Source organism: Manacus candei, unplaced genomic scaffold (assembly GCF_025592945.1).
Source record: "Manacus candei isolate 608988 ecotype Guabito, Panama unplaced genomic scaffold, ASM2559294v1 h1tg000060l, whole genome shotgun sequence".
NCBI lineage: Eukaryota > Metazoa > Chordata > Aves > Passeriformes > Pipridae > Manacus > Manacus candei.
This window is the reverse complement of record NW_026138108.1, coordinates 9,584,812-9,611,967: the sequence shown is the minus strand read 5'-3', so window position 1 is coordinate 9,611,967 and position 27,156 is coordinate 9,584,812. Positions and strand designations below refer to the sequence as shown.

The following is a 27,156-nucleotide window of genomic DNA, read 5'->3' as shown; positions in this document are numbered from 1 at the left end:
TTGTGTATTTGCAGCTGCACTTTGGCTGATGTAATTGTTGTCAACATGTTCAGTATAGGATTAACTAAAAACTTCTTACTGCCTCTGCCCTTAACCTGACTTCTGACATTTGCTTAACAATATTCCCCATCTGTAGGTGGACAAAGAGAAACGCTCCTGCACAGTGGAGGCGGAAGGACAGACAGAAGCAACACACAGAGCACCTGCGTCTTGACAATGATCAGAGAGAGGTGAAAATTGTTCAGCTATAGAGATCTGATTTTTTTCTTGCCTAATTGCCTGAATAATGCTCTGTAACCTTTATGAAATGTCTAGACAGTTACTTACAGTCCATGTCTGCTCTGCCTTAGGTGTATTTAATACAAATAGAGTTCCTGGTCCTTAGCAGACCAAAAATACTTAGGTTTTTTATTATAAAAGTTGTGTCATTTTTACCCCCTCTCAGGACAAAATTATTTCATTCCACGTGTAGGAGGGTTCCCTGAAAATATATTCACATGCTTTAAAGGTGTTTTGGGTTTTTAAAAAGAAAAAAAAACTGTGAGGAGAAGAGGGAAATTAACAGTTTTTAGCTATCTATTTCCCATCTCTAAATAACCTGTGCTTCTTTGGTGTATTTGATGAAGGAAAGATAACCACCTCTAGAGAGTGATTAATTTCATCCTAAGATCAGAAGTGTTGCCTTTTGGAGTTGCCTGTTTGTCTTCTGTAGGCCATAAAAGAAATCTTAAGGTGGCAAACTGACAGACAACCTCATGCTAAGGTGGGAATGTGAACCCCACCCATACTGTCGCATTTGTCTGCCTATTTTTACACAGCACAGTCTGATGCTGATTTACCCCCACCTTCTGAACTGATAACATCTCTCAGCACTGCTCCTATAGCTGACACAGTACTCTTTGTGGTGAAGTGATTTTGAAAGATCTGGGTGATGTAACTAATTACAGTACAGTTTCTGATTCATATGGTACAGACTGCAAACTGTTACACTGGGTGTTGATTTATGGGTAATTCCAAGAATAGTCTGGTCCCAGAATTCATTTTTTTTTTGTTCAGTAACTCCAGAGCTTTGCTTTTGTTTAAATATATGTTGTTCATTGAAGACAATATTCTCTCGCTTTGTTAAATATATTTAGAAAAGCTTTTTTTTGAATTTTAAAAGTAGTCTTCTATCTGTTAGGATAGTGTTGTCAAAATTAAGTATCTTTGTCCAATTAATTGCCTTTCCAGTGCACTCATTTCCAGAACTTTCCTATTGGTTTGTTAAAATTTTGTTTAATTATAGTGTCATCTCTGTCATCCATAACCATGTAACAGAGAAATGTCTGTGTAATAAAAAACACGGTTGAGTAGTTTCTGGCTTTGACATGTTCCATATGCTCAGTTAACTCTAAAGTGCTTTTTACTTAGAAGTAGCAGAAATGAAGAATAGTTGGTTTGTAACCTCATTACTCTGCTAAACAACACAGTTGTTAAAGCATGTAAACTTCTGAGATGTCACTTAGGTAATTACAAAGATAAAAATCTACCTCTAGTCTCAGAGGGGGGGGATGGTTTGTTTTGTTTTTTAACTGATTCCTCAGAAGTTCATTGTCCTACAGGAGTTATTCTGTCACACAAGGCAAACAATTTCTGAGGAAAAAGAATTTTAAAATTTCTGTTCAGGCGAGGGTACCAACTGCCAGTGGTAATTATGCTGGTGTTTTAGGGGTTTGTGTTGTGTCTTTTTGATGACATAATGCTGATGGAACATTGACCCCTTCTCCTTGGTGAACCTCAGACTTCCCCAGTAAGTTTGAGAGACTGGGGAGGGAGCCCTTCTGAGAGGAACACTGGGGGTCAGGCTGAGCAGGAGGCAGTGCTTCCAAAGTGCAGTGTTGTGAGTTTTAGACAAATGGAAGCTTTGGGGCAACAAAAATCTGTGCAATTGAGATTTAGTGGCTTTTTACTTGCAAATATTTGTGCCCAGTGGAGGGCAGAGTTTACACCAATCCGCTGATATAACACCATGTTTTATTTTTTCCTTTCAGATTCATTGCTTGTGAATTTATTTTTATGTTGAATGCTTGGGAGTTCTGCATTGTATTATGTCTTCACTCTTTTCCTTTTATGTTTTGCATGCTTGCTTTTATTACTTCATTTGTGCTTACCACTTTCACTTTACATGGTCTGCTTGGCTTTTTGCTACCAACTTATCCTGCCAGCACCTGGACTTTTCCATGTCAGAGCTTCCGTTGCAGTTATGTTTAGACTGGGACCAGCATGATTGGCCCTTCATGCCCTCTATAAAATCTGTGTCAGAGCATTATCTGGTATGTCCTATGCACAATATGGCTGTAATCATAGTTCTGGATAAAGATGCATAATTAAAAGTAAATGTCATAGCTTTTTAGTGCAAGGTCAGTGGAGAAGGTGGCATTTCCCCTCTTTGCAAAGATTGTCATGTTTGACAGATCTATTCACTGACATTTCAGTCAGTCATTATTTCAATGTAAGGTGCAGAGGTTACCTATTCATCTGAAATATATACTAATATGTATATATATTTTTTAGTACTGATATGTACTAATCCTGAGTGCCTGTACAAGACTTTCTCCTTATCACTGATTCACAGTTAGCTGTGCCCCAGTCAACCTGTGATCACCCGGCTTTCAGAACATTTGTCATATTATTCTTGCCTCTGAGGTGAAAACAATGGCAACTCCTTGATGACAGTAACAGCAGCAGAAAAGCTCTTTCAAGCAGAGTGGGTTCAAGAAACGATTTTGCTCAAAAATGCAGATGGCTCCCAGCTGATAGATGTTAATAACATCTGCATTTTGCAACTACTTCCTGAAAGAACAAACTTTTCTTGTGGTCCCCGTGTAGACCAGTTTGCCATTTGAATAGCCTTGACCTTGGTAATTTTTGCAAAATTTCATTTTATGTGAAAAAAATGACAAGACAATTGTCAGTGGTGGAGGGAGTAATTGAGTCTCTATGCATCTAAATATCCTTGACAGTTCATATTGTGTTTTTGTAATTCAGCTGTGTCTGTTCTAATAGTTGATAGATGATGTAAATGGGGATTTGACCTCTGGTGAAAAGTGTCTCAGCCCAATCCAATACTGGATATAAAAAGGTGCCTTTTCTGAAAGAGGATGTGATCCTTTCTTCCTCATTGCACGGGGGTGGGTTATAAGGATAAGTTTATCCTTTTCTCTTGGCCAAGTAGTCTCACTTACACTTTTGTCTGTATTTGTCAATTTTCCACCCCAAAACAGAAGTATATACAAGAAGCCAGGAATTTGGGCAGCACTATTCGGCAGCCCAAACTGTCTAACCTCTCTCCATCGGTAATTGCACAAACCAACTGGAAGTTTGTAGAAGGCTTGTTGAAGGAATGCCGAAATAAGGTAACACAGAGAATAAGTCTGTTCTCTTGCACCTCGTATCCATCCTTTATTTGTATCCAATATGCTTGAAATCTCCCTTTCCCTCCACCTGTTTCTGCTTTATCCCTATAAAGATTTTTGCATGGTGGTGAGAAGTTCATGAAGAGTATTTAGAAATTCTGCAAGGAGTAGAAACTGTCAAGCAGATTTATGATGAAAAGAGATTGAATATTCTGATAGGTCTTTGCCATCCCACTGCCCATGTCTATTATAACACATTTCAGTTATAACTAACGAGACAATAATATTTCAACAAATGAATAGTCTGGAAGAGGAGCTTACGGTGAAAATACAGCAGCTTTTCTCATAACTAAAGGAAGCGAGTTAATAAACTTCTGAAGTGTAAGTTTTTAAGCACTTAACAAGATTGGCATTAGTTTGTAGACATACTTCACTGGTTTATATTTGACAATATATTAATCTGAAGTTAATGTTCATGTGTATACTAATACAGTAAAGGGAGTAATTATGAAGTAGACACATTCTCGCTCTAGGTCAGTGGAGGTACTTACAGCAATTACATACTAGTTTTCATAAAACTGTGTTTAATATGTGCATCTATTTCTGATTCCACTTTAGTTTTCTGTATGTATGAAACTAATAATAATCCAAATAATAGTCCAAATAATCACCATCACTTAAGAGAGTCATATGATGGTGAAAATTCTTGAAGATAAAGTTGGCTTTTTCACCATGGGAATGTAACTCTAGTCAATGTAGTGATCCTGCTGTTAGCAGAGAGAGAAATTGCCAGGGAAGGTGAGGGGGAGAAGCAGCTGGGGACTAACGTGGAGTTCTTAATCTCAACCAAGACTGTGCATAGGTGCCTAGGGGAATATTACTAATTTTTGACCTAGTCTAGGATGGGAAGAAAGATGAAAAATGTGTAAGGGATGAGCAGAACTGGTTCTCCTTGTCATTTTTCCCTCCACTTTGCTGTATGATGAATCCGTTGTGACTGGAAGACTGTAGTTTGAGTTGGTGAGAGCTTTGTTGACCAGCATGAAATTGTGCACAATTTGGGAGAATGTGGCTCATCGGGAAGCTCAAGCGGTGCACTCCAGAGCGGATTTGGCTTAATGCAGATCCCCTTCTGGCAGAACAGGGTCTCACAGGAATGACATACCCCCTGCTGCTTGGAGGCACTTGTGCACATTCACCTCCCCTAGGAGGAGAGGGACATAGCATCCCACTCACCAGGCTTCCAAACCACCCAAGGCCTGTCTTTCATGGCTTTGCTGCTGGACTCTCAGCTTGTCAATGTGTGACCTGCTGTTCCCTTTGTTGGAGTTACTCTGTGAGGGCTGATGTGCCCATTTGCAAGCCCCTTTTTAGAAAAACAGAAGAGATCGTAAAGTGATTAACACTAGTGCTGTCCTGGCTTGAAAACTGGGAATAAAAGAAGTAGAGCACTGCTCTAGTGCCAGCAATATATATACACCCAGTTATTCTGCCAAATCTTTATCATGTACTTCCTTGTTGGTTATTTAAAAAGTGTTAAGTGGTCTTGGAGGTTACTGTGGAAAGAATTAACTCTCTTTTGCTTTGTCCTTTTTGAGACCAAGAGGATGTTGGTTGAGAAAATGGGTCGAGAAGCTGTGGAGCTGGGTCATGGTGAAGTGAATATCACAGGTGTGGAAGAGAATACCCTGATAGCCAGTCTGTGTGACCTCTTAGAAAGGATATGGAGCCATGGTCTGCAAGTCAAACAGGTGAGGAACAAATGTTCTTGTACTTTGCAGAGCACACTTTCCTAAAGTCATGTTATGCTCTTCCTCTCTCTGCTTTCAGAGGATACCTTTTTGTGTGTATTAGATGGGTTAAAATACTCGTGTCCCCCCAGTCTTTTTTATGTCAGTTCCTGCCCCTGTTTGTCTCCACATTTTGTTCTGGGGTATGTGCAAGTGTACATGTAGATGCGTTCCACAGATGACTTCTTGGAAGACTCTCTGTTTAACCTGGGGGTTTTCTTTGCTTTGGTGGGTTTTGGTGGGTTTTTTAATTATTTCTGTGTTGGTAATATTTTTGTTAATGAGGTTGCATAGATTGCAAGGCAGCATATGCTAAAGGTGCTGTCAGTGGGATATGGTGTGGGGAAATTGTTTTCATGAAGGATAATTTAGTTCTTCAGAGTAAAAATGTTGCTATTTTGGTTCTTCCTGAATAATGTAGGAATACTCAAGTGATGTTTACAAGATCACTAGCTAGAGGTGTTGGGTTTTTGTATAAAATTAATAATTGTTTGCTGTGCTCTTCTGTTTGAAGTCACGTGTGGGTCTAGATGAAGTTTGGAAGTCCTTTATCAACTTTTCTTCTCCTTTGTACAAAGGAATAGCAAGGGCAGAGAGGATTATAACTTTTTTTAAAAAAAAAATACTCAGAATAAATGTATGTAATCCAGACAACTGTAATCCAGTATCTCTGTTCCCAGCAACCCAAGCACCAGTGTTTAAATCTGCTCTCCTTCAAGCTATATAACAGTTCTCTATGTGAAGATTTATGATGTGATTCTCTCCCTTCCCTCTTGTATATCACTTAGGATAGAAGCTGTACTGCTTTCGTCTTAGAAGACAGAGCATCAGTATACTCTGCTTCAACTCAGATTTGGGCTTTTCAGACCACCAGACGGCCAACTCTTCATAAGGTTAATGCTTTGGATTGATTGCAGATGTTGGCAAACAGTGCTGAATGGTGGAATAAATAGAGTGGTGGAATAAAATAGAGGCCTGATGGAGGAAGTGCAGTGTATCTCATAGTGTGATCCAGAGTTAAAAAAAAAGTAAAATAAAAGCACCACCAGTTCTCTGTGTGCTCTGACCTTTATGAAATATGCAAAAGCCTGCTGTTTCATACATCAATTTTATTTTATTTTTCAATAATAAGCCAAGGAAGACTCTTCTTTCTCAACTGACCATAGTAATGAGGATGGCTTTCCTTCCACCAATCCCTACTTTTACCTCTTCCCTGCTGATGAACCCTGATAGTCCTACATTAGCTGCCTACTGATTCTGCCACGTGCAAAGGGAATCCACGCCTTCCGTTGTCCTGGGCAATGCAGGGGAGTCAGATGTAGGATCTAATGGCTAAAGTAGTCTGGACTTTCAGAAGGCCTTGGTTATTCCCTTGCCCATTCTCTGTCCCACTGCTTTCCTTAGGCTGTCTTCCTTTCCCTTGTAGATACAGCTTGCATCATCATTGCTATTTGGTGAAGTTAAAGGAGAGTTCCTCGATGGTGAAGGAAGCGGGCAGACATACACTGCATGAGTTCTTACATTCATCATGGTTGTTGACATCGATTTGCTGCAGGATCCTTTGTTGCTGCTTTGTGTGATCTGTTGCAGTTCTCCTTGCCATGGCAGCTGGTTGCTGAACACTGGACTCTGTGTGTGTGTGTGTGTGCATGTGTGTGTTTATTGAGAGAAGCGGTGTTTTGGATGCAACTCTTCACTGGTTGATATTTTTCATGCTCTCTTTTTATGTGTTTATATGATCTTCAGTTTTGGCTTTCCACGTTGGATCTGTCAGGTACACACAAGACACAATGAGCTTCTCTGGATTTTTTTTATCTTTACTACTGAATGCATATTTTTAATAGATTTCTCTCAACACAGATGTTACAGACACTCTAGGATTTATTTCTTCTGGAGGCATACAAATTCTGGAATAATCCCTTGTGGCCAATAATTAGTTCTCTATATCATCTGTAGGGAGCTATAGGATGGAAGTGGTTAGAGATTTTTAAATATAGTCTAAAAAAATAAAGAGGAACCATCATTACTGCACCTCTGGGAAGGCACTTAGATGATTTTAGAAGAAATTGATAGTGCAGAATTGACAACTATTACTTTACATGGTTTTTTTCTGCACAAAGTTGTAAATAAAAATATGGCTTTATAATATGATTGCTGTCCTGAAATGCAGAATTGCTAAATCTTTACCGGGATTTCAGGTTAATACAATAATTTAGGAAGATGATAAGTAATACTAATTAATTTCCTCTGTAAGTTATTCCAATTGATGTGCTGCAAAGCCTCTGTTCACTTACTGCTGCCTTTCTGCAGCTTTGCAAGCTTTTGGTTTATCATGCAGAATATCTTAGGGTGATGCCAAGAATCTTTTTAGTTTCTGAGAGAAAGATTTTCTCACACTGCTTTAAACCACCAGAGGTTTAAGACAACAACATAATGAGCAACGTGCACTTTTTAACATAATTTGATGGATTTATCTTTTATTTCCATACCAAATTCTAACTTTTATTGTAGAACTGGGGTATTTTTGCTGATAAGCTTTCATCGCCCTGCTTGTGTTTTGGGATGTCTTACTGTGTTTGTGATTATCCAGGTCCTTTGCCTGATGAAAGGGGATCTTTTGAGGTTCTAAAAATTGACAGCATATATCTGTATCCCTGAATTACCCTGAAGGGAGCAGGTGCACATGACTTGGCCTGGATATAAGATGTTTTGCTCAGGCTGGCTCCATGCCTCTTGTCATTTCAGAGTTGGAGAGGCAGGGAGGGAAAGACAAAATAGTGCATGTTACAGCCTCAGATTTAAAACTCTACTTGCATGTAGTGTTTTACAAACCTTTGAATGTTTTCTTGTCATGTTAATGAACTATGAGGAAAGAAGTTCAATTGGCTTTTTCCTGTCACTAGAATCATTAGATCCCAGTAGTTTGACTCTTGCTTTTCTTTTTCAACCTCTTTACAGTTCCCAAGCGCCTCCAACTTGTGTCTCATTTTTTATTTTTACCAGTGAGTTTGTAGGAAGAAACATATTTAAAGCGAGTTTTTGTCATGGCTGATGCTTTCAATGATGACTTAAACTTTTTTTTTTTTTTAAATTCAGCTGATAGTGATTTCTTTAACTAATATTTTTTTTTAATTTTAGGGAAAGTCAGCTCTCTGGTCTCATCTGTTACATTACCTAGAAAACAGGCAGAGAAGAACCACATCAGGCAGCTTCAGTACCTCAGGTAAGATTGGCATCTGCTGGAAGGAGATGACAAAAAACTGTGAGTAAGAGCTGCCAACGGATTTGCACCATGCAGAGTTTGTTTCCTTGGAAATACCCTTCAGTCAATATAACTGAATCAAGTAATCAAGTATTCTGTCCACTACAGGATTCATATGGGCCTGGTGTATTGGCTCAGAATATTCTGTGAAAATAAACTGGTTTGTATTGAGCCCACTTGTTTTGGGTCTGGTACCTGACTACCATGGTAGTCAGAGACCAGAAATAGCTGATGCTTCACAGATAGGCTTTGAAATGGATTGTTCCAATGTACCACCCTCCATGTGACACACAGTCACTGCATGACTGGCAAAGCAAATGATGTCATGGATGGGGGTGGAAAACGAGTATAAGCACATAAAACTGTGCTGTTCATCCCTAGGTTTTACATCCTTGCTTGAAAAATAACTGAACAGTAGGCTTGTTTATAAGCAAAAGACATTTAAAGAAACAAACAAGCTGAAGAAACATACTTTAGTTTTTGTTACATCAAGTGTTGCAGTATAATCTCTTTCTAGGGTTATTAATGTAAATTTTAAACATTACTTCTTTTGTCAGGTGGGGGCATAGAATATAAATTTGGAGAGAACAATGGGTTTGGGGGAGGCAGTGGGTGCCTTTTACTTTTTATTTGGAGTTGCTGTAGGCAAAGAGCTGATCATTATTAACATGCACAAGATCCTGTGAACAGTCAAACCCAAAGATTTGGGAAGTATTAAGGTCTCCTAAATGTCACTGGATTCATAGTGGTTTTGCATATGAGAGTGAAGTTACAGTAAGTTTTATGCTTTCTAGCTTGAGATTGAGGGCAGGGGCTGTATTTAATATACATCTTGATTCTGGAGTGGAATTTGAAAGGTAAGAGTAATAACATTGCCTGAAAACCCCAAAATGTGCTATTTGAAAAGTAGTGGTGTTACAGGAGTGTGCAAATTAATAGATCAATAAGCACGTGGTGTGTGTGTTGTACTGAGTAAAACATGTTAAACACTGTTTTCTGGTGTCAGCAGTGCCAGTTATACTACACAGGAAGAAAATAGGGTAGCCCTTAGAAAATAACACTTGATTATTATATTTGATATCATACCAATTTCAGCTGAATCTAAACTCATTAATGTGTTGATGCTCAGTGTGTGCTGATCTGCATAACCATCTGTGTAGCATATTAGATTTTTATGTCATTTGGAGTGGAAATGTACCACAGTGTCTTCACAGAGTCACCAATAATACAAGAGTGCAAATTGGTGTTAATTCACCTTCTTTTTTATACTGATTTGAAATGGATTACTACTAACAAATTCTGTTCTTCTGAATCTAGGAATACTTCTTGATTCAGAAAGGCGAAAGTCTGATACCAGTCCAGCCATGTCACCTCTTAGAATCTCTCTCATCCAGGATATGAGGTGAGTTTAAACTAATAAAACCAACACAGGAACCCCATGAGATTTGCATACCTGTTTCTGTGTATACTATGCACCACACAGAAGAGCCTGTGTTTCGTGCAGCTGGGAGGGAGATGTGGGTAAGGAGCCTGCTGAACTGTTTTAAAGTAGATTGTACAGCTTTTTCATTGACCTTTACAGAAATGTTTCACATTGAGGAGATTTTATATTGTCACAACTACCAGCTTATGAAAATACCATGACACAGTTTTCATATTTTTAAAGTGTTCTGTATTGGTTTATTTCCACAGAGATACAGGTGCAATGTATGTGTTTTCCCAGTCATTGCCAAGTTGGTAGTTCTGAGCTCATTCTTGCTTCTCAGTGAAGAAAGCAGTTTAGAGAACTTGTTTGGTCTAAAGAATGGGTTTATCTAACATTGAGTACTGTAGTGTGAATAAAACCATAACTGCTGCCCAATGCCTTCTTTTCAGTACATCAAAAAACCAATATGCAGAACTTCTAAATTAACCTTGAAGGGATTTTTCTTTCCTCCTTTTTCCTTATCAACATTTATTTTTTCCAGTGGAGAGGAGGAGTGAATTGAGGATTTGCTTGCCCTATTAAAATATACACTTTGTATCTTGTATGCAAGAAAAGCTACTACTGAGCATGCAAAGACAGTATTTAATTTTCCAAAGCACTCAGCCATAAATATTGCAGTGATAAGGTCCAGAATGATTCTTAAATCATGTGAGACAATGGGCCTGGTTTAGAATTTGGTAAATAGGGCACTGCATTGCAGATATTTCTGTTTCAGACTCTTTTTCTTTTTGAGCTAGATATGCAAGGATTTTCGATTGTACTGAATATTAAGGTGATTATGTTTCTTTTTCCAATAATTTACCTGATATTTTATGTTCTTTGCAAAACTTCTTCGGCTTAGCTTGGTTCAAAAGAACTGTCACATTTTGGCAATACCTGGCAGTGTCTTTTTTTTTTTTTCCCCCAGGCATATCCAGAACATTAGTGAGATCAAAACAGATGTTGGCAAGGCCAGAGCCTGGGTTCGTCTCTCTATGGAAAAGAAGTTGCTCTCTAGGCATCTGAAACAGCTGCTTTCCGATCATGAACTCACAAAGTAAGATGGTTTATCTTGGGCAAAGCTTTTAAAAAAAATTTAAATCTGTTTAGTTGTTTGACTTCAAAAACCCAGGTGTGCCTATTCTCCCATCTGCTTAGCAGTGTGCAGAGGGCATAGAACAAACCAGCCTTCCAAGTGTGTCTCCTTATCAGTGGATAAGGAGAGCTGTTTGGGAATTAGGATTCAATGCTGGGGTTTTTCACATAAATTTTTGCATTTATAGCCTACTTAAGAACATAAGGTGAATTGCTTTCAGAATAGTAAAATATCTGCTATTATGACCCAATTGTTGTTTTTATTATTTCTCCCAAACATTTCAAAATATGTCTTTTAATTCCTTGTATATGAAGTCAAAAAAAATTCTGAAAAGACCCAACCATTGAGTCACAAAACACTATTTAAAGAGTACTGTGAGAAGAAAATGAGATAAGTACGTGACATATGCCAGAGAGGAGGATGTGAGTGAAAGCTGAAGACTCTACTTCAGACTTAAACTCTGTTGAAAGTACTCTGTGCCAGGGCTTTGTATAAGTAATTATGTTGAAGGGCAGAAGGAGAAATGCTCAGCACAAGGACCTATATACTTGGTGATGTCCAAAGCATTATATTACCTTTGTAAACATAAATAATTATTTTGTTAATAGTTGCACAGATCAGAGTACAGGCCACATGTAATACTAATTGTTTTAGGAGTAACAATTTGATGTTAATTTAGTATAACCTATGCAGAAAAAGTATGTTTTACTGATAAGGCCAGATATACTGTTTAATGTGTGGAAATTAAAGCCATAGTAATTGCCATTAGCTTTAATTGAAGACTTCTCTCTGGAAACAGTGTAACCTATGCTGTCTGCTCTTCCTTTTCTTCTCCTTCCACTCACCACCTTCCAAAGAATTTCTTCCTTCCCACAATCCCCCTGAACCCCAGCTGCTAATTATTTGAGATTTGCCTTGTATTGTTTTATGTTGGACTTTCGGATGAAGTTGTGGCCTTCCTTCAGTGAACAAAGAAAAGCTGGGGGACAGAGTGAGGACAGCTTATAAATCTGCCTGTATCTCTAAATTAAGGTTAAGCCTCTCCAGTGAAGTCAGCAGTTCAGATAATGTTATATTTAGCAGTGCTTGTCCCATGCAGAGCAAGTGCTGTGAGAGAACTTTCCATACACCACCACACTCCATGCCCTTCCCCACAAAAAGAGAAGAAAAACCCCAACTTTCTTAACACTGGCCAGTGTACTGTTCATCTGTGAGGTAGATTCTGATTCTCTGGAACAGAATGAGACAGCAACAAAAATAAGTTTAAAATGAAACTAACAAGCAAAGGAGCAACTTGCACAGAAATGACGTCAATTCTTTGTAGTCCTGTGCACTTTGTGCATACTTAGATATATCCTACTTAAAGAGAGCTGTTCTAGGCAACATGGTGTTAAAGTGTGTTCCACTTGGTTTTAGAGGAAGCAGTGCCAAGTTCAGTGAGGTACTAAAAGTAATTGTGCAACTTCTGCCATTTTACAGTTAACAAGACTGTGTGGTGGTCTTTTTTTGAAGCCACTGTTAGATATTTTAATTAGCCCATTCTCTAAATTTGACATTTGCTTAAAATTATAAGGGAACTATAATGTGTTTGGTTTCTTGCTAGTCTGCAAAGGGACTAGAGTTAGGAAAGAGGAGGAAATCACACAGCTTCACTGAAAGGAGACCTTTATGTGCACAAGGAAACTGAGAAACCTTACCTTTGAAAAGACAGGACAGCACATACCCTGACAGGCTCCTCATCAAACACATGGTTCAGATTGTTCAAATTAAACATGGACATGGGCACCTGTGAGACCTTTTGTGGGTTTGATACTCCTGTGACTACAGGCAGGTTTTGTTGATTTAAGGCTCAGTATCTTTATTTCCATTGAACATTTCCTGTCAGTCTACGGCAGTAGGTTTGTTTTGTAGCTGAGAACATGTCTATATGTTGATCATCACTGATTTGTTTTGCAAGTTTCTATCTTGTGAGTAATTTGCTGACTTTTTTGTGCATTGATTGGAAATTGAGGGGAGTTAACAGGAGGCCCTCCTGGCAGGAGCCACCTATACATGGCTGTCAGCATTTCTAATACTTAATTCCTGCATTTGTGATGGTTTGGATATTCCTCTAGCATCAGTTGGATTTTGATACATCTTGGCATGCTCTTCTTTTATGATTATTCACCAACACTGATATTATTTATTGGTTGCATAATTAACAAAAATAGTGGTGATTGCTGTGTACAAGTGAGTAACTTCAAGAGTATTTTCCAGCCAAAATTTGCACTTGGAAGTTTCTCATTTGCAAGTCTTGCAGTGTTAAATTCCCTCATGTGTTTGAGTATTTTCAAGGGGTGTATAAGATTGTTTCTGTTTACGGTTCATTCTTCTGCATAGGCATTGGTGTCTCCACTAATGAGGGAAGGCCACTGAGCTACATATTTTGATATTTCCACTTACAAGTTGCAGTTCTGTGTGGCATTACAGTCCTAGCAGAGTTTACAAACTAGTGAAAAGGAACAGCAGGCCTTTAGGCCACCTTTGCATGTTTATCATTTTGGTTATGTCAGGAGCCGTGTACTGTCAACACTTAAACTGTTCCCTGGCTTACTGTGCGGGTTGTTGTAGGCCCCCTATAACCAAATACAAGCAGATAGTCCTAGTGTTTGCCCTGATGTCACTTTGAAAAGTGTCTCCTGTCTTATGTCATGTGCTGGAGAAGAGGAGGACTCTCTTCAGTTGTGTCATTTTACATTGCCAAAAGAAGGCAGATTTTTTTTCAAGAAAGTACAAAATCCCTTTTTCCATCTTGGGGTGTTTTTGGGTGGGAGAAGACCCTCAGACCAAACCTTGCTTTCGAGAGGTGGAAGATATGTGAAGTATTGGACTGATGCACTTGGGAGACTCCAGACTTGCAGAGGTTCAACATATCTTGGCACATTAAACACTCTTGACTCTACCAGTATCATTTGTAATTGCTTGTCCATTATTCATAGTGTGCCTAATAAGTATGCACAATATAAAGCATTTCACTGAAAGCATCTTGTTACTATGACAGATTATGTGTTTTGCTTTGTCAGAAAACTCTACAAGCGTTACGCATTCCTCCGCTGTGATGATGAGAAAGAACAATTCTTATATCATCTCCTGTCATTCAATGCTGTTGATTACTTTTGCTTTACCAATGTTTTCACAACAATCTGTAAGTATTTGCTTTCCCTGGAACTCTGTTTTCCGGATTAGGTGGAAATTCTGAACAGCTCTCAGCAACATACCTTAATGCAATTGTTCTGCTTTCTTTCCTGGGATCCATCTGCATGCTGTATTGCTACTTCTGTGATCCACTCTGGTGGGCAGGAACATCTCTCTTTCTGTGTCACCAAAGGCTTTTGTTTCTAACTTGGTAAAACCCATTTAATTGGGCGAGAGTTCTCAACAGAAAATTTTTGGTGGGCTTGTTTGCATGATGCTAAACAAGAACACTATGGGTTGTTCATTTTCAAGGAAAGAATATTAACACATGCTAGGAATTAAAAAAAAAAACAAACTTCCTTTGTTTCATGTTCAACCTGCTTTGCTGCATGCCTGTCTCTGAGTTTGGGATAACAATGAAACTCTCACTGAGGGTCTGCATCAGACCTCCTCAACACATTGAAGTCCTCCTTTTCTTTTTTCTTCTGTTTTTTAAAAAGATGCCCTAGAGAAGCTTTTGAACTGTTGTTGATGCTTAAATGTATTACAGAGTTGTGAAATGATTTGTGTACTGTGACTGCTGCCACAGGACACAACTAGCAAGGCAAAATAAGGAAAGACTTGAGCAAGGCTTACAAAACTGGGGGTGGGTGTGTGTGAAAGGGCCCCTGTGGCTCCATGGTAGGAGCTGCCCTTGGTGGTGTGTTCTGATCCATTTTTGTGCGTGTGAAAGACAGAACAAACACACATCTAAGCAAAATAGCTCTTGGTCTTGTGGGCAGGTTCTGGATAATGCTAAAATCTGCTCTGCTGGATGCAGTTAAATTGTCACTTACTTTAAGACTATCAGCACAGAAAATAAAAAGGGAAACATCTTAATTCATTCTTAAATGCTGCGAGCACTGAGCTTTTAAGAAAATCCAACCACCAAATGCTTTCTTGAGGGCACTGACAGCTGAGGAGGCATTGAGGGAGAAATGTATTAAATGCCTCAGCTGAAAAGCCCTGACTGTAATCCGTTTATGCACTATAAAAGGAGGGCAGATAGCCAAGAAACACAGTGACCATTCAGAGAATTGGATTTTGTTTTAAAAGGCTTGTTAACAGAGGGCTGTGCAGGAGATGCTGGGCAATGGAAGAGCACGTGCCTTCTGAGTCAGAGAAGGGGCTGCAGCTCAGGTGATACTATATTGAATTAGTCACAGATAAAACAGAATACCAGAAAGCATTTGAGCATGTGTGGTGCTATTTAGAAGGGAAAAAAGTTGTTTGTTCTTTTTAAAAATCAAAAAGTCTTAAAGTTAGCATAGCTAAGAGCGATGTGGTACAGAGAAACTTGCAGCACTGCAGTGTCTTTTTACTGAACTTGCTCAGCCACAGTAGTGACTGCTGCTGCAATCAAGGCCTGCAAAGAAAGGCTTCAGTAACTGAGTGTGATTTGGGGTAGTTGTGCACTGGGCCTGCATACACACAGAGAAACAGGCAGGTAGGAGTTGGGCATTGAGCAGCATGCTGAGCTACAGTGCAGTCCTGGATACAGGAATACTGTGTCTTTACTTCCTCGTCTCTAAGCTGAGGACAAGTAACCATCTTCATGGCACGTTTTGAGGCTGGTAAATGAAAAATGGTTATACCTATAGGAAGACATGATTCCATCCATATTTCTTATTTCTCTCGACACTGTTTTGCTGTCAGCTCTGCTTCTTAGTGACTGGTATATATGTGTAGATTTCCCCATTGTCAATCATTGCTTAGTGTGCAAGTGTTAGCATGGTTAAATAGCAGCTCTGATGGTTTTTTTACATTTCATGGTACTGCAGTGTTGTTTTATGACTTCTGTTCACTAAAGAGGTTAGATGACTATCCTTCTTCATTTTTGTTATTTCTTCTTGTGTTTGCAGTGATACCATACCATATATTGATTGTTCCTAGCAAAAAACTTGGTGGCTCAATGTTCACAGCCAATCCTTGGATCTGTATCTCGGGAGAACTGGGTGAGACAGGAGTCCTGCAGATTCCCAGGAACATATTAGAAATGACTTTTGAGGTTTGTATTACTTGTTACACAGAAAATTATTTGTATGTTCTGTTCAGTTTTAAAATTCTCCCCTTGCTGCACCACCCTGCCATACATTTTGTATCTTTAGCCTGTGTGGTTAGTCACAGATACTTCCTGTGCCTGTACACAGCAAATTTAATCTATATTTAATAACCAAGGATGGGCAAGACTGTCTTTTTAGTATGATTCTGTGCTGTGATGATGGGAGGTGTCATATCCTCTTCTGTTGGAAACAAAGAAGTGATTCTGCTCTGATTTTTGAGTGTGTGTTGTGCAGTATAGGTAAAATTTAGTTGAAAAATCTAGTTCAGCTGATGTTCTCTCTGCTGATCAAAATAGTATTTAACAAAACAAAGCAAATAAACAAAAGTAGAGCAACCTACCAGTAAAAAGCCCAGAACCAATCAAAGCAGTGAGAAATGGGAAACCACATTTCTGATTTTCTGTCTAGGGCACATTCTCTAACAGTTTATTCCTCCAACATGCTGCTTTATTTCAGTTTACTCTGACAAACTCTTTGTTTAATTCGCAGTGCCAGAACCTGGGAAAACTGACCACAGTGCAAATAGGACATGATAATTCAGGGCTGTATGCCAAGTGGCTCGTGGAATATGTTATGGTCAGAAATGAAATAACAGGGCATACTTACAAGTAAGTATCATCCTGATATTTCATGTTGGGTAAGTAGAATTTCTGCAGGGAGCTGGCACAGTAGGGCTTGTTTGAGCAGAAAGGTCTGATCTCCTGGGACTCTGTGTCTACAGTTGCTGCTACCTGAAGGCACAGAAAGATCATTTGGCTTCTGACATTAAACAAGTCATGGTTCTTAGAAAATTAAACAGGGTTTTCAGTTTGCAGATGCTCATGACTAGCCTCAGACTGTTGGTGGAGAAGATGAGTTGACTATTGCGCATCTTAAAAATAATCTACCTTGAGTCCAGGAAAGAAATAGCACATCAGAGCTTACTGCTTACCAAATATAGGTGGCATTTTATATTAAGACCAAGTGTTTTAAGTGTTATAAAGGCACCTTTGGACACAAGTTGGAACACAAGGGCTTATGAGTGTTAGAAACCTGAGTTTGCATAGTGAAAGTAAAAGAACAAGATTTACAATGAGAATTATATTTATTTGCGTTGGTGCAGCATAGTCTGGTACCCTGTACTTTGTTCAGAGAAACTGTCAGGCTCATGTTGATGACAAATTGACGGGTGAGTCCACTCAGTTCTCCATGCCAGATCATTTGTAATTAAATGAAGAGGAAAGATTCTATTTTGGGATGCTGTTCAGTTTTCCGATTAAGCTGATTAAACTGACATCAACACTGGTTCAGAGAAAGAGATAATGAGTAAGTGAGCACGTGTGCTTTCTAGTGCTTCATTTAATATCCCAATTCAATAGAAGTATTGGTGTTTTTTGGCATCAAAGTATGTGTTTGGGTTGTGGGGTATTTTTGTGGCTGGCCTGCTATGTAGTGTATTCAGTGAAAGCATAGCTGGATTTCATCACCCATCTATGGGGTGCAGTGGGTCTTCCCCTCCTACCTCTTCAGCCCTCAAATCATGTGCTACATGTGGGACACAAGCAAAATCTGCCCCTGTTTGCCTTGCAGATCATCTAGTGCAACATTTAGCACAAACTTGGAACTGAAAAACTGTTTTACTTTTGCTGCCTGTGCTGGCAGAAGCCAAACCCAAGGCTTTGTTGCTAGAAGTATTTCTAGTAACAATAGTAGCAGGATTTGGGTTTCAGGCCACTGCAGTTGAAAGTCTTTGGCATGAAATTGAATCTGGCTTGATCCATGTATCTCCTTGATTTTCTTAGATTTCCCTGTGGGAGGTGGCTTGGAAAGGGAATGGATGATGGCAGCTTAGAGAGGATCCTGGTGGGAGAGTTGCTGACTTCGCACACGGAGGCTGATGAGCGGCAGTGCCGGACCCCTCCCCTGCAGCAGTCACCAAGCATGATCAGAAGATTTGTCACTATATCACCCAACAATAAACCAAGTGAGTGCTGGGCTTGTCCTGTCTCGGACTGGTCTGCATCATCTGCTGAGGGCAGCTGCTTGCATACAGAGCTGTAGGTTTTCTTATCTTTTAGAACTGTGGCTTGTAGAGGACCTGTGAAACTTCACTTAGCCCAAGCCCCTGCTCAAAATCCAGCTAACTTCCAAATTACAATCCTGAACAACCTGCTCAAGTTTTGAATGTCTGTAAGGATGGGAGGAAGGTGTCCCTGTACTCCTGGTCTAGTGCTTAGCTGCCCCTCTGGTGTTTTCTGTATTGTCTTTCATTTGTGGAATGAATGCTATGGAGGAAGGTAGAAATTTGCTGCCCTCTCTCTGTCTATCCCTTGTGAATGGAAAAGCTTGCTAGTATTTTCTCTTCATGGACTTAATTTTGTTTGTTTTCTATTGAGATCACTCTTCTGGAGTGGTCTTATTGTTAAAGTAGGTGGTTATCTTGCTCCCAAGGTTACTTGGGTTTACAGCAAAACTATCACAGGAAGTATTTCCAGGATGCCCAGATTTGCTGGTTCTAATCAAATCATAACTCCTTTTCTTAGCTTTAGGTTCTGGTCTGAATGAAAATTCACATAATATGTAAAAGCCCTTTCCACCTGTTGTGTTGAAACACCACGGTGTGGTGTTTCAATATAAAACCAAACCATCTCCATTTCTACCCCTTCAACAGTAAATAAAAATAGAGTTTGGTTTCCATTATGTGCAGTCCTGCTTTGTTTCACTAACAGCCTAAGTTACACTGGTTCATACTCCTCTTCTCTGTTTTATGGTAGGCCTTATCCCTCACGCACACATACAATTTCTGAAGCTATAGAAAAGTAACAGGATATATTTTTGTGTTTTGCAGAGTTAAATACTGGTCAGATCCAAGAAGCTATTGGTGAAGCTGTTAATGGGATTGTCAAGCATTTCCACAAGCCAGAGAAGGAGGTGAGGAGTTGTTGTCTGTGTAATGGCACCCCTGTTGTAAAACTGGTATTAGTAAGCATAGGAAAATATATAACAAAAATAAGTAAACTGAATGAACAGCCATCTGTTTGAAAATTCCTTAAGTGGAGATAAAAAATGGGATACTGAGACTACACTGCTGAAACAGTATAGCCTCAAATACCTCTGTTTTGCTGCAAACTGGAGCATTCTGTTAAATTAAATGTTAACATTCTGGTATTGGAATTTGTGTTATTAGGCAAATTCTGCCATGGATTCTACCCATACCACTGTCAAGAATACAGCCTCCTGTTTAGTTTGTTCTGAATTAACTGACATTTTACATCTGCATTGAGTTCTGAGTAGGTTTTGAATGTCTGGTTTGCGTTATCTTGCTATTTAAAATGTGAAAACCCACAGGCCACTTAAAAAAAAAATAAAATAAAAGAAACAAAAAAGACCTCCCTGTGAACACCCACACCCCCCAGGCAAGTGAAGCAAAAGTGCTATTAAATACTCTGGTACACTTCTACATCACACAGGCAATCGGCTGACACAGCAGTGATTTCCTGAAACAAACCTAAGTAGAATGTCTCTGTCAGACCATCACAGTCAGTCCAGCCCTCGTGAGCCAGAATGAGCAGTGCTGGCTCTGTATGGGTGGCTCTTGAAAGTCACTGATTTTTTACAAATAAGTCCTCCCATTCCTACTGCACCCATCTTCTAAGTTCAGTGTAATTCTGATTGATGATCACGTTGACACAATCAAGTGGTCATGCACTAGTTTTGAAAAATAGAATTTACCATTGTGTTCTAAAGAAGAATTTAATTTTTTTCAGAGCATTGAATGCTGTTTTTGTTGGTAAGCAAACAGTCAGGGGCACCTGCTACAATGGATCTGTGATCTTTATTACTTAAGGAAGAAAATTCTTTCTTAATGTCCTGTGCAGTGGTCATTATTACAGGTAAAACCTGCTCATTATCTTGGCCTTCTTGAGGCTTCATTAGAGGATGATGATTAGACCCTGACACTGCTTTCTTCAGCCTCATTCTTAGAGAGATCAATACATTTTTGAGTGCTCAGGACTTGTGAGAACTGGGCCATCCTGTCTGGGGTCACTGTTTGACAACAGACTGTTATGTTTAGGCATCTGTTTATTTAAGAACTTACTAGATGCATGAGATACTTGTGTCCCAGACTTCCAAACTGAGGTACTAAGAGTGTGTGCTTTCTGTGTGTGCTTGGCAGAGAGGCAGTCTGACACTGCTGCTGTGTGGAGAAAGTGGACTTGTTTCAGCTCTCGAGCAGGTGTTTCAGCATGGATTTAAGTCACCAAGACTCTTCAAAAATGTCTTTATTTGGGATTTTTTAGGTAAGTGGGAGGAAGACATACCAGAGCCTGTTTGTGTCTTTGAAATACATCCATCTGTGTTCCTTATCATCGCTGCTGTGTCTCAGCTGGTGTGAACAGCACAGTTCTTGGAGGCATCTCAGCAGCTGAATTCCCATGAGAGTTCTTACCTCCTTGTAGTGTTGAGAGAAAAAGCCTCTGTCTTCTGCCAAAGCTGACACTGTACTTAATGCAGTAACTGGGCTTTTTCCTTCTAGCAGAATAGTGTAAAACAAACTTTCTTACTGAGTAAGAGTTATATAAATAAGGTGATGAATTGACATATGGTAACCTTGTTCTTAATTGAGCATAGAGAAAGCAATAAATCACACTTCTAAGAAGTTGAGTTGCCTTATAAAGCACCAACAGATGGATCTAGTGCTGTTGATACTTACTGGACATTGTAATAAAGGGGTTGTAAGCATACATTTTTTACATAGTGGTCTAGATCCTTTGACATAGAGCTGTATAAATGAACTGAGTTCACAAACACCTTTTAGAAAAGGAATGATTTTGAGTAGTGTTTCTGTGTTTTGAGTAGGTACCTTGACATCACTGTTCTCCTTATATGATCGTTTTACTGTAGCACTCAAAATTCAATAGCTACATGAACCTCTTCATCACTGTTTAGAGGGAGGGAAGTGAGGGAACACAAGACTGAATCAAACAGAAAAAAACAATGCCTACATGTAATCATTCAGGATAGTCATGGATGAGCTTTGAATCTAGGCCTTTCAAGTTTCTCTCCCATATGCACTGTTGAAACTTCATTATCTCCCACCATTCTTTTAAGAAAAAGCACAAACATACTATGAGACCCTTGAGCAGAATGAGATGGTCCCAGAAGAGAACTGGCAGACAAGGGCCAGGAATTTCTGTCGCTTTATCACTGCTATCAACAACACCCCAAGAAACATTGGGAAGGATGGCAAGTTTCAGATGCTGGTGTGTCTTGGAGCCAGGTATAAAGAAACTTCTTTATTATTATTATTGTTGTTGTTATTGATATTTTAATAAAATTAAAAGGATGCTGCATATTAGTAACGTAAAGCCATGCAACTGATGGGTTGGACAGTTTGACTACTACTTATATAGCAGTCTTTGATGTAACTGGGGAAACATCAGGTGAATCCTGCCCTGACTGAGTTCTTAGGCACATGAAGTGTGAGATATCTGAGATAGTAAACTGCATAGCCCAAAAAGCTGAGCAGCTGAACCAAGAGAGAAAGGTAGCAGGCTGGTGTGAGTAGTCTCCCTCTCATGTACAGGTAGCAAAGTTGAAAGATAGAATCAGAATATCATTCATCAGGGAGACCTCTCCAGTTAATGGTTGGGTGAATTCCCCACCTTCTGCCTACTTGTTGTCGGAGGTGGGTAGGAAAGAAGCTGGGACCATCTAGAAACCTCTTGATGCAAAGACAATAGAACAGAGTGGTGACTTTGGTCCTGCTTGGGACTTCTGGGTCTCTTGGGAACCCTGTCTTGATGTGAGGGGTGGAAAACCTAGAAATGTGTCTGTTATGGATGCTCCCTACTTAAACAGGTTCCACAGACAGTTATTTCCTCTTTTCTGTCTTATAAAAGTAAGTGGAAAAGGTGGTAGGTCTGCTTAGAGGCAAAGAATAGAAATCGTGTCTGTGCAGATGCAAAATTAACTTGGCTTTGTTTTTATTTCCAAACTGCAAATTGCCACCTTGTCAGAGACCACCTTTTGCACCACTGGATCGCCCTGCTTGCAGACTGCCCAATTACAGCACAGATGTACGAAGAGATAGCGCTGATCAAGGATCACACATTGGTGAATTCTTTGATTCGAGTGCTGCAGACCTTGCAGGAGTTCAACATCACTCTGGAGGCGTCTCTCGTCAAAGGAATCGACATTTGACCTCTCGTCCCACAGGAAAAACTGTCTTTACAAAAACAAAAAAAGCAACAAGGAGTGAATCTCGTTAGTATGCAAAAGTTCTGTCTTGCCAGTACATTGTATCGTGGACTCGTTCATGGCCCAAAAATGCAACTTTGACTTTTCTTGAAGGAAACTCCAAAAATAGTACAGGCAAATGGATAGAAGCTGTAAACTCAATGTAAAAAAGAGGATTTTGGTATAAATCTATTTTAGAGTTTATTTGCTGATTTGCTTTTTACACACTTTCATGTGAAAGAGATAGAGATGAGTATTGTGCAGCTTATTTTAAAGCTGCAGTATTTCCTTGCCATAGAAAATGTGCAGTGAGCCTTTCAGCATTCTGTGAACTTGCCTTCAGATATGCTGTATGTCATAAACCCCAATGTATACACTCCATTTCTGCTGAGAAGGTCATTCTATAGTTTTTAAACTAATATTTTATATATTAACATTATTACCAATGTTTGATTTTTAACGTATTGGGTCATGTTCTGCTGCAAGGGAACTACAGATCTGATGTGTGCTTTTTTTTTTTAATAGCTCCAAAGCACTGATTAGTCAGCAATTATTTTTTTCCTTTATTTTTGTTGTCAGTATTATTTTTAGTGAAATCCAGGAGACTGAACCATGAAATGTCCAGAGATCAAAGTAATATTTTTCATATTGGTACGTAATTGCACAGAAGAAGAAATTAAGTCTGTTTTTTAACTGATGTTTTTTATTTATTTAACCTATCATTGTGTTTTGTAAGTTTGTCTTTAAGAAAAAAAGTCTGTGATACAACTGGCTAAATTATGTTGCAATTCAGATTTTACAGTGTAGCCCACTTAAATGAAAAACCTGGAATAATTGTTCGTAACACAAAAATGTTTTCACTTAAACCAGCCTTTTGAAGTTTGGTATATGGTTGCTGCTGGTAATTCTCTTAACTGCTAATAAAGAGGGACACGAGTTCCCCAAATGCCAGATGACTAAATAAATATGTTTATGCCCCCCCCCCGAAATAATAATGGTATACCTTACTAACAAATATAAGGATTCCTTAATGTTTCTGAAAAGACAGTGAGTATTAAGGCTTTTTCTTTTCTTTTTGAATGCATATGTCTTAGATCCTGTTGTCACAGTCTGCTTCATTTGGGATGCTTTGTTTTTAGCAGAGAAAGCTTTACTCCATTTCTACTATAAAACACAAACATTTCGAAAGCTTAATTTATTGGAGATCTGGAACTTGGCAAATGCCTAAAGGCATCTCTGTTCATTTGAATCCTCTGATAAAAATCTCTTTGAAATGAATATGTGACTTAAGAACAGGCTGATTTATCAGCATCACAAATTACTGTACAGAAGTTCAGGGCTGTGTATTTAAGAGGTCTCCACTGTATAAACTTATCTCAGTATTGTCTCTCTTTTGAGAAGCAGAGTCCAAGTTTTTTTCGTTCATACAATGTTGTAGCACTTTTTCTTTACCTACAGCTTAGTCACATCTTGTGATAGTTTTACTTCCATAATTTATGAGTATAGCACATGTATTAAATTTTGACTATTTTTACTTTTGTCCTATTTATTTCATTATTAAACGGAGAAGTTCCTTTGTCACTACTTACCAGAGCAAGATTCTTCTTTGATTTCACAGTAGCATTAGGAAGATGTGAGGGCAGTGTCCAGGCCACTCCTCACATGGGGTGGGTGTGAATTCTTTCACAGCGTGGAGCTTACAGGAGCATTTCACAGATGCATTTTATATGTGCAGGTATGGTTTTGTTGTTTCAGGCTTTTTTTTCCAGCTTTGGAAGGGCAAAAATAAAACAACTGTACTTCATTCTAAGAATTTGATGTATTCAACTTTATATGTTGGGATAATCTTTATACACTTGCATGAAATTGCTTGTTGATGCATTCATAATAGCAAAAAAAAAAATTTTACAGTGCTTTCAGCTATCTCTGAGGCCCGTGCATTTCACAGGAAATATATCTACCTAAGAAAGGAGGGTTCCATATCTTGACCTTAGCAGATTAGTTGATTCTGTTAAAACCTTTTATCTCAGAGTATTAAATATGGATTAATTTTATCTTGCATGAGGTAATTACCCCGAATTAAGGTTATTTTCTTTTTTTTTTCCTCTTTACACAAGTTCACCTGGTGTGACATGATACCATTGGTTAAATGGCTGTTTTGGTGTGGACCTTTTTGGCCTCATTATGAGAGTTGACAGTGCCTGGATGGATAGAGGCTGGGGTTTGCTGATTGCCAAGCACTGGGAATCCAGTGGCTGGCTCCTGAGGGTGGAGCTGTCCATCAGTGACAACACCCTGTGTACTGGCTGTCCAGGTGCAAAAGGAAGTCACAGAGGTCATCTTCCCAGCTCCTCAGTTACTTTATTTTCACAGGAAAAGCCACTTAGATATAGACCCCTCCTCCTTCTCTCAGTGGGGGCCTATGCTTAATCCTGTTAGGATTCAAAGCACTTTTTGCTAAGGACTTCCAAGCCTGGAAGGATTTGCTCCACTCAAGGACCAGTAGAAGGTTCTGAAACGCAGCAGAAAAAAAGCTGGTTTTGTTAGCTCTGTAAGCAACCAAGGAGGGCTAAGATATTAAATACAGCTGTGTGGTAGCCTGTGCTAGGTTTTTGGGAAGAGATTTGGCTGGCATGTCTAAGAATGGTCCAGTCTGTAGTAGCAGCCATAACTCCTGCCACTCTTCATTGTTTGCCACAAACCAACCTACTTCTTTCATGGGTGCTCCTAGCATGAGTCCAACTGAATAAGGTTAGGATCCAGCATTAGCCCTTTCCATGCCATTCTTCTGAACTGGATGACTGTATAAGAACAAATGGTGTGGTCAGCACCTTTTTAACTAGAGCTTTATAAAATTCATCTCCCTTTGCTCAGAATAATGCAGTTGTAACTTTTTTTTCCCGTTTCTAAAATAAGGGGGCAGGTTTGGTAGGGGCAGGTCCATGTGGCTAGTCTGTTCTGTTGTTTGGTGGGGATTTTTTGGTAACAGTTAATGGAATTTTTTTTTCTTTTTTTTTTTTACAGCACACATGCGTTCTGTAGAAAGAAATGCAATGATGAAAAATGAGCAGTTCATAATGCAGTAAATATATAGTGCTGCATTGGCCAAACGTGTTTACAGGCTGATACCAGATTTGAGGGGGAAAAAAATAGACTATTGCCTATCAATTATTTATGCTTCTTTGATTAACGCTGTCAGAGTTAATACGGTGACACTTTATACAGAAAAGAAAATGCAATATAATAAAAACTTGATTTCAGTGTAATGAAATACTATGATGATAAGTTTGTACAAAAAAAAGCCTTTACCTGCCATAAACTTTAACATCTGACGTTCTGTAGCTGAAAGCATATTCATGAACTGAAGACTCTTCCACAACTTTTTCCATTACAAAAGAGTATTTTTCAAATTGTTCAAATGGGACCTACTAGCTGGATTATCCATATTTTTTATGTGTTTTGAATTCATGAATATGTTAAGATTTCTGCAGTGAAACTATTCAGAGTTAACTTTTTCTGTATATTGTCAAATGATCTTTGTCCGTAGTGCAAGATACTATAGGATACTTGAAAATACTTGAAGATATTGTACACGTACTTCACATCTTTGTAGTTCTTTATTTTATACCCAGAGATTGGCTGTTAAACTAAGATAAAGCATCAGTACCTTATAAACTATATATTTTACTACATGGGGAAATCACTGGCTTGGTTTTTTTAAGGGCCGCGTTGAAGTTTACATTATGATGACAAAAACAGGTACTGTTTTCCTTTTTTATTTTTCCTGTGACATTTCAATCCATTGGACATTAAATGTGAATTGGATATACAAAGCAGTTTTACAGGTGTAGCTCATTTGCTGAATTGCAATAAAATTTGTCTTCTAACATGAAAAAATAGCATTAATGTGCTATTTTCAAAAGCCTCTTACAATTTGGCTAGTCATCTTTTCTTCTTTGCCTGACTGCAGGTATGTATGACATTTTAGTGTCTTATTTCAGGAGGCCTTTTTTTTGTACAGTTTTGTGTCTGATCTGTTCAACTAAATGCCTGCCTCCCTCCCAGCACCAGTGTAGCCTTCTCACAAGCAGTTGTTGTGGATCAGATGGCCATCAGTGGAAGAGATGACTGCTCAGTAATCAGGGAACGGGGAGAACAGGAAGGCAAAGTGACTATTGCAGATCTTGGAAGGTCTCTGTGAGTGCACACACGTGTATGTGCTGCTGTTCACTCCGTTTCAAACTGTATGAGGCCATCACTCAGTGTTTTATACCATCGAGGAAAACAGAACGGAAGGAGTTTGATCATTAATTTGGAGGCATCTCTCTTCCTTCACCTTTCACATACCCCCTGGTCTGTGGTGGAGGCTTTTTTTTAAGCAAAGCAAAATAGCAAGTGTTAATATGTCCCTTTGGGGAACCACAGCAGTCTGCCTGAACTGGTGGTGATTCTGCACTGCCAACAACTGATGGTGTCATCCTGTGGGCTCACCGGGGAGATGCTGAGAGGGTGAACTCAACCTGACCTGTGCTCTGGTGGGGTGGTGCTTGTGGCCTGATCCTTGGACAGGTTTGGGTGGTACAGTCAGTGAACTCAGCACCTGCTGCCAGTTCTGCTGAGCCTGTGTGAGATGCCAAACCTGCCACCTGGAAA

At 39.1% G+C, this 27,156-nt stretch overlaps 1 protein-coding gene across 6 annotated transcripts in view; it reads left to right on the top strand.

Annotated features, from left to right (window-relative positions):
* DENND5A (DENN domain containing 5A) overlaps positions 1-26,336 on the top strand; it is a 68,461-nt gene extending 42,125 nt beyond the window's left edge. For 2 of the 6 annotated variants that reach the window (XM_051803859.1, XM_051803858.1), the window contains 15 exons: positions 137-230; positions 3,264-3,395; positions 4,994-5,146; positions 5,974-6,078; positions 8,324-8,408; positions 9,765-9,849; positions 10,841-10,969; positions 14,071-14,192; positions 16,084-16,229; positions 16,774-16,892; positions 18,066-18,247; positions 19,112-19,194; positions 20,441-20,564; positions 21,376-21,544; positions 22,284-26,336. In XM_051803859.1, coding sequence (XP_051659819.1) covers positions 137-230; positions 3,264-3,395; positions 4,994-5,146; positions 5,974-6,078; positions 8,324-8,408; positions 9,765-9,849; positions 10,841-10,969; positions 14,071-14,192; positions 16,084-16,229; positions 16,774-16,892; positions 18,066-18,247; positions 19,112-19,194; positions 20,441-20,564; positions 21,376-21,544; positions 22,284-22,467 — 1,912 coding nt within the window. In that variant the 3' untranslated portion in view covers positions 22,468-26,336. Of the gene's footprint in view, positions 1-136; positions 231-2,204; positions 2,313-3,263; positions 3,396-4,993; positions 5,147-5,973; positions 6,079-8,323; positions 8,409-9,764; positions 9,850-10,840; positions 10,970-14,070; positions 14,193-16,083; positions 16,230-16,773; positions 16,893-18,065; positions 18,248-19,111; positions 19,195-20,440; positions 20,565-21,375; positions 21,545-22,283 lie in introns of those variants that run through there. The other 4 variants (XM_051803861.1, XM_051803860.1, XM_051803863.1 and 1 more) reach the window with 3 other exon arrangements.
* Positions 26,337-27,156: the final 820 nt, after the last annotated feature.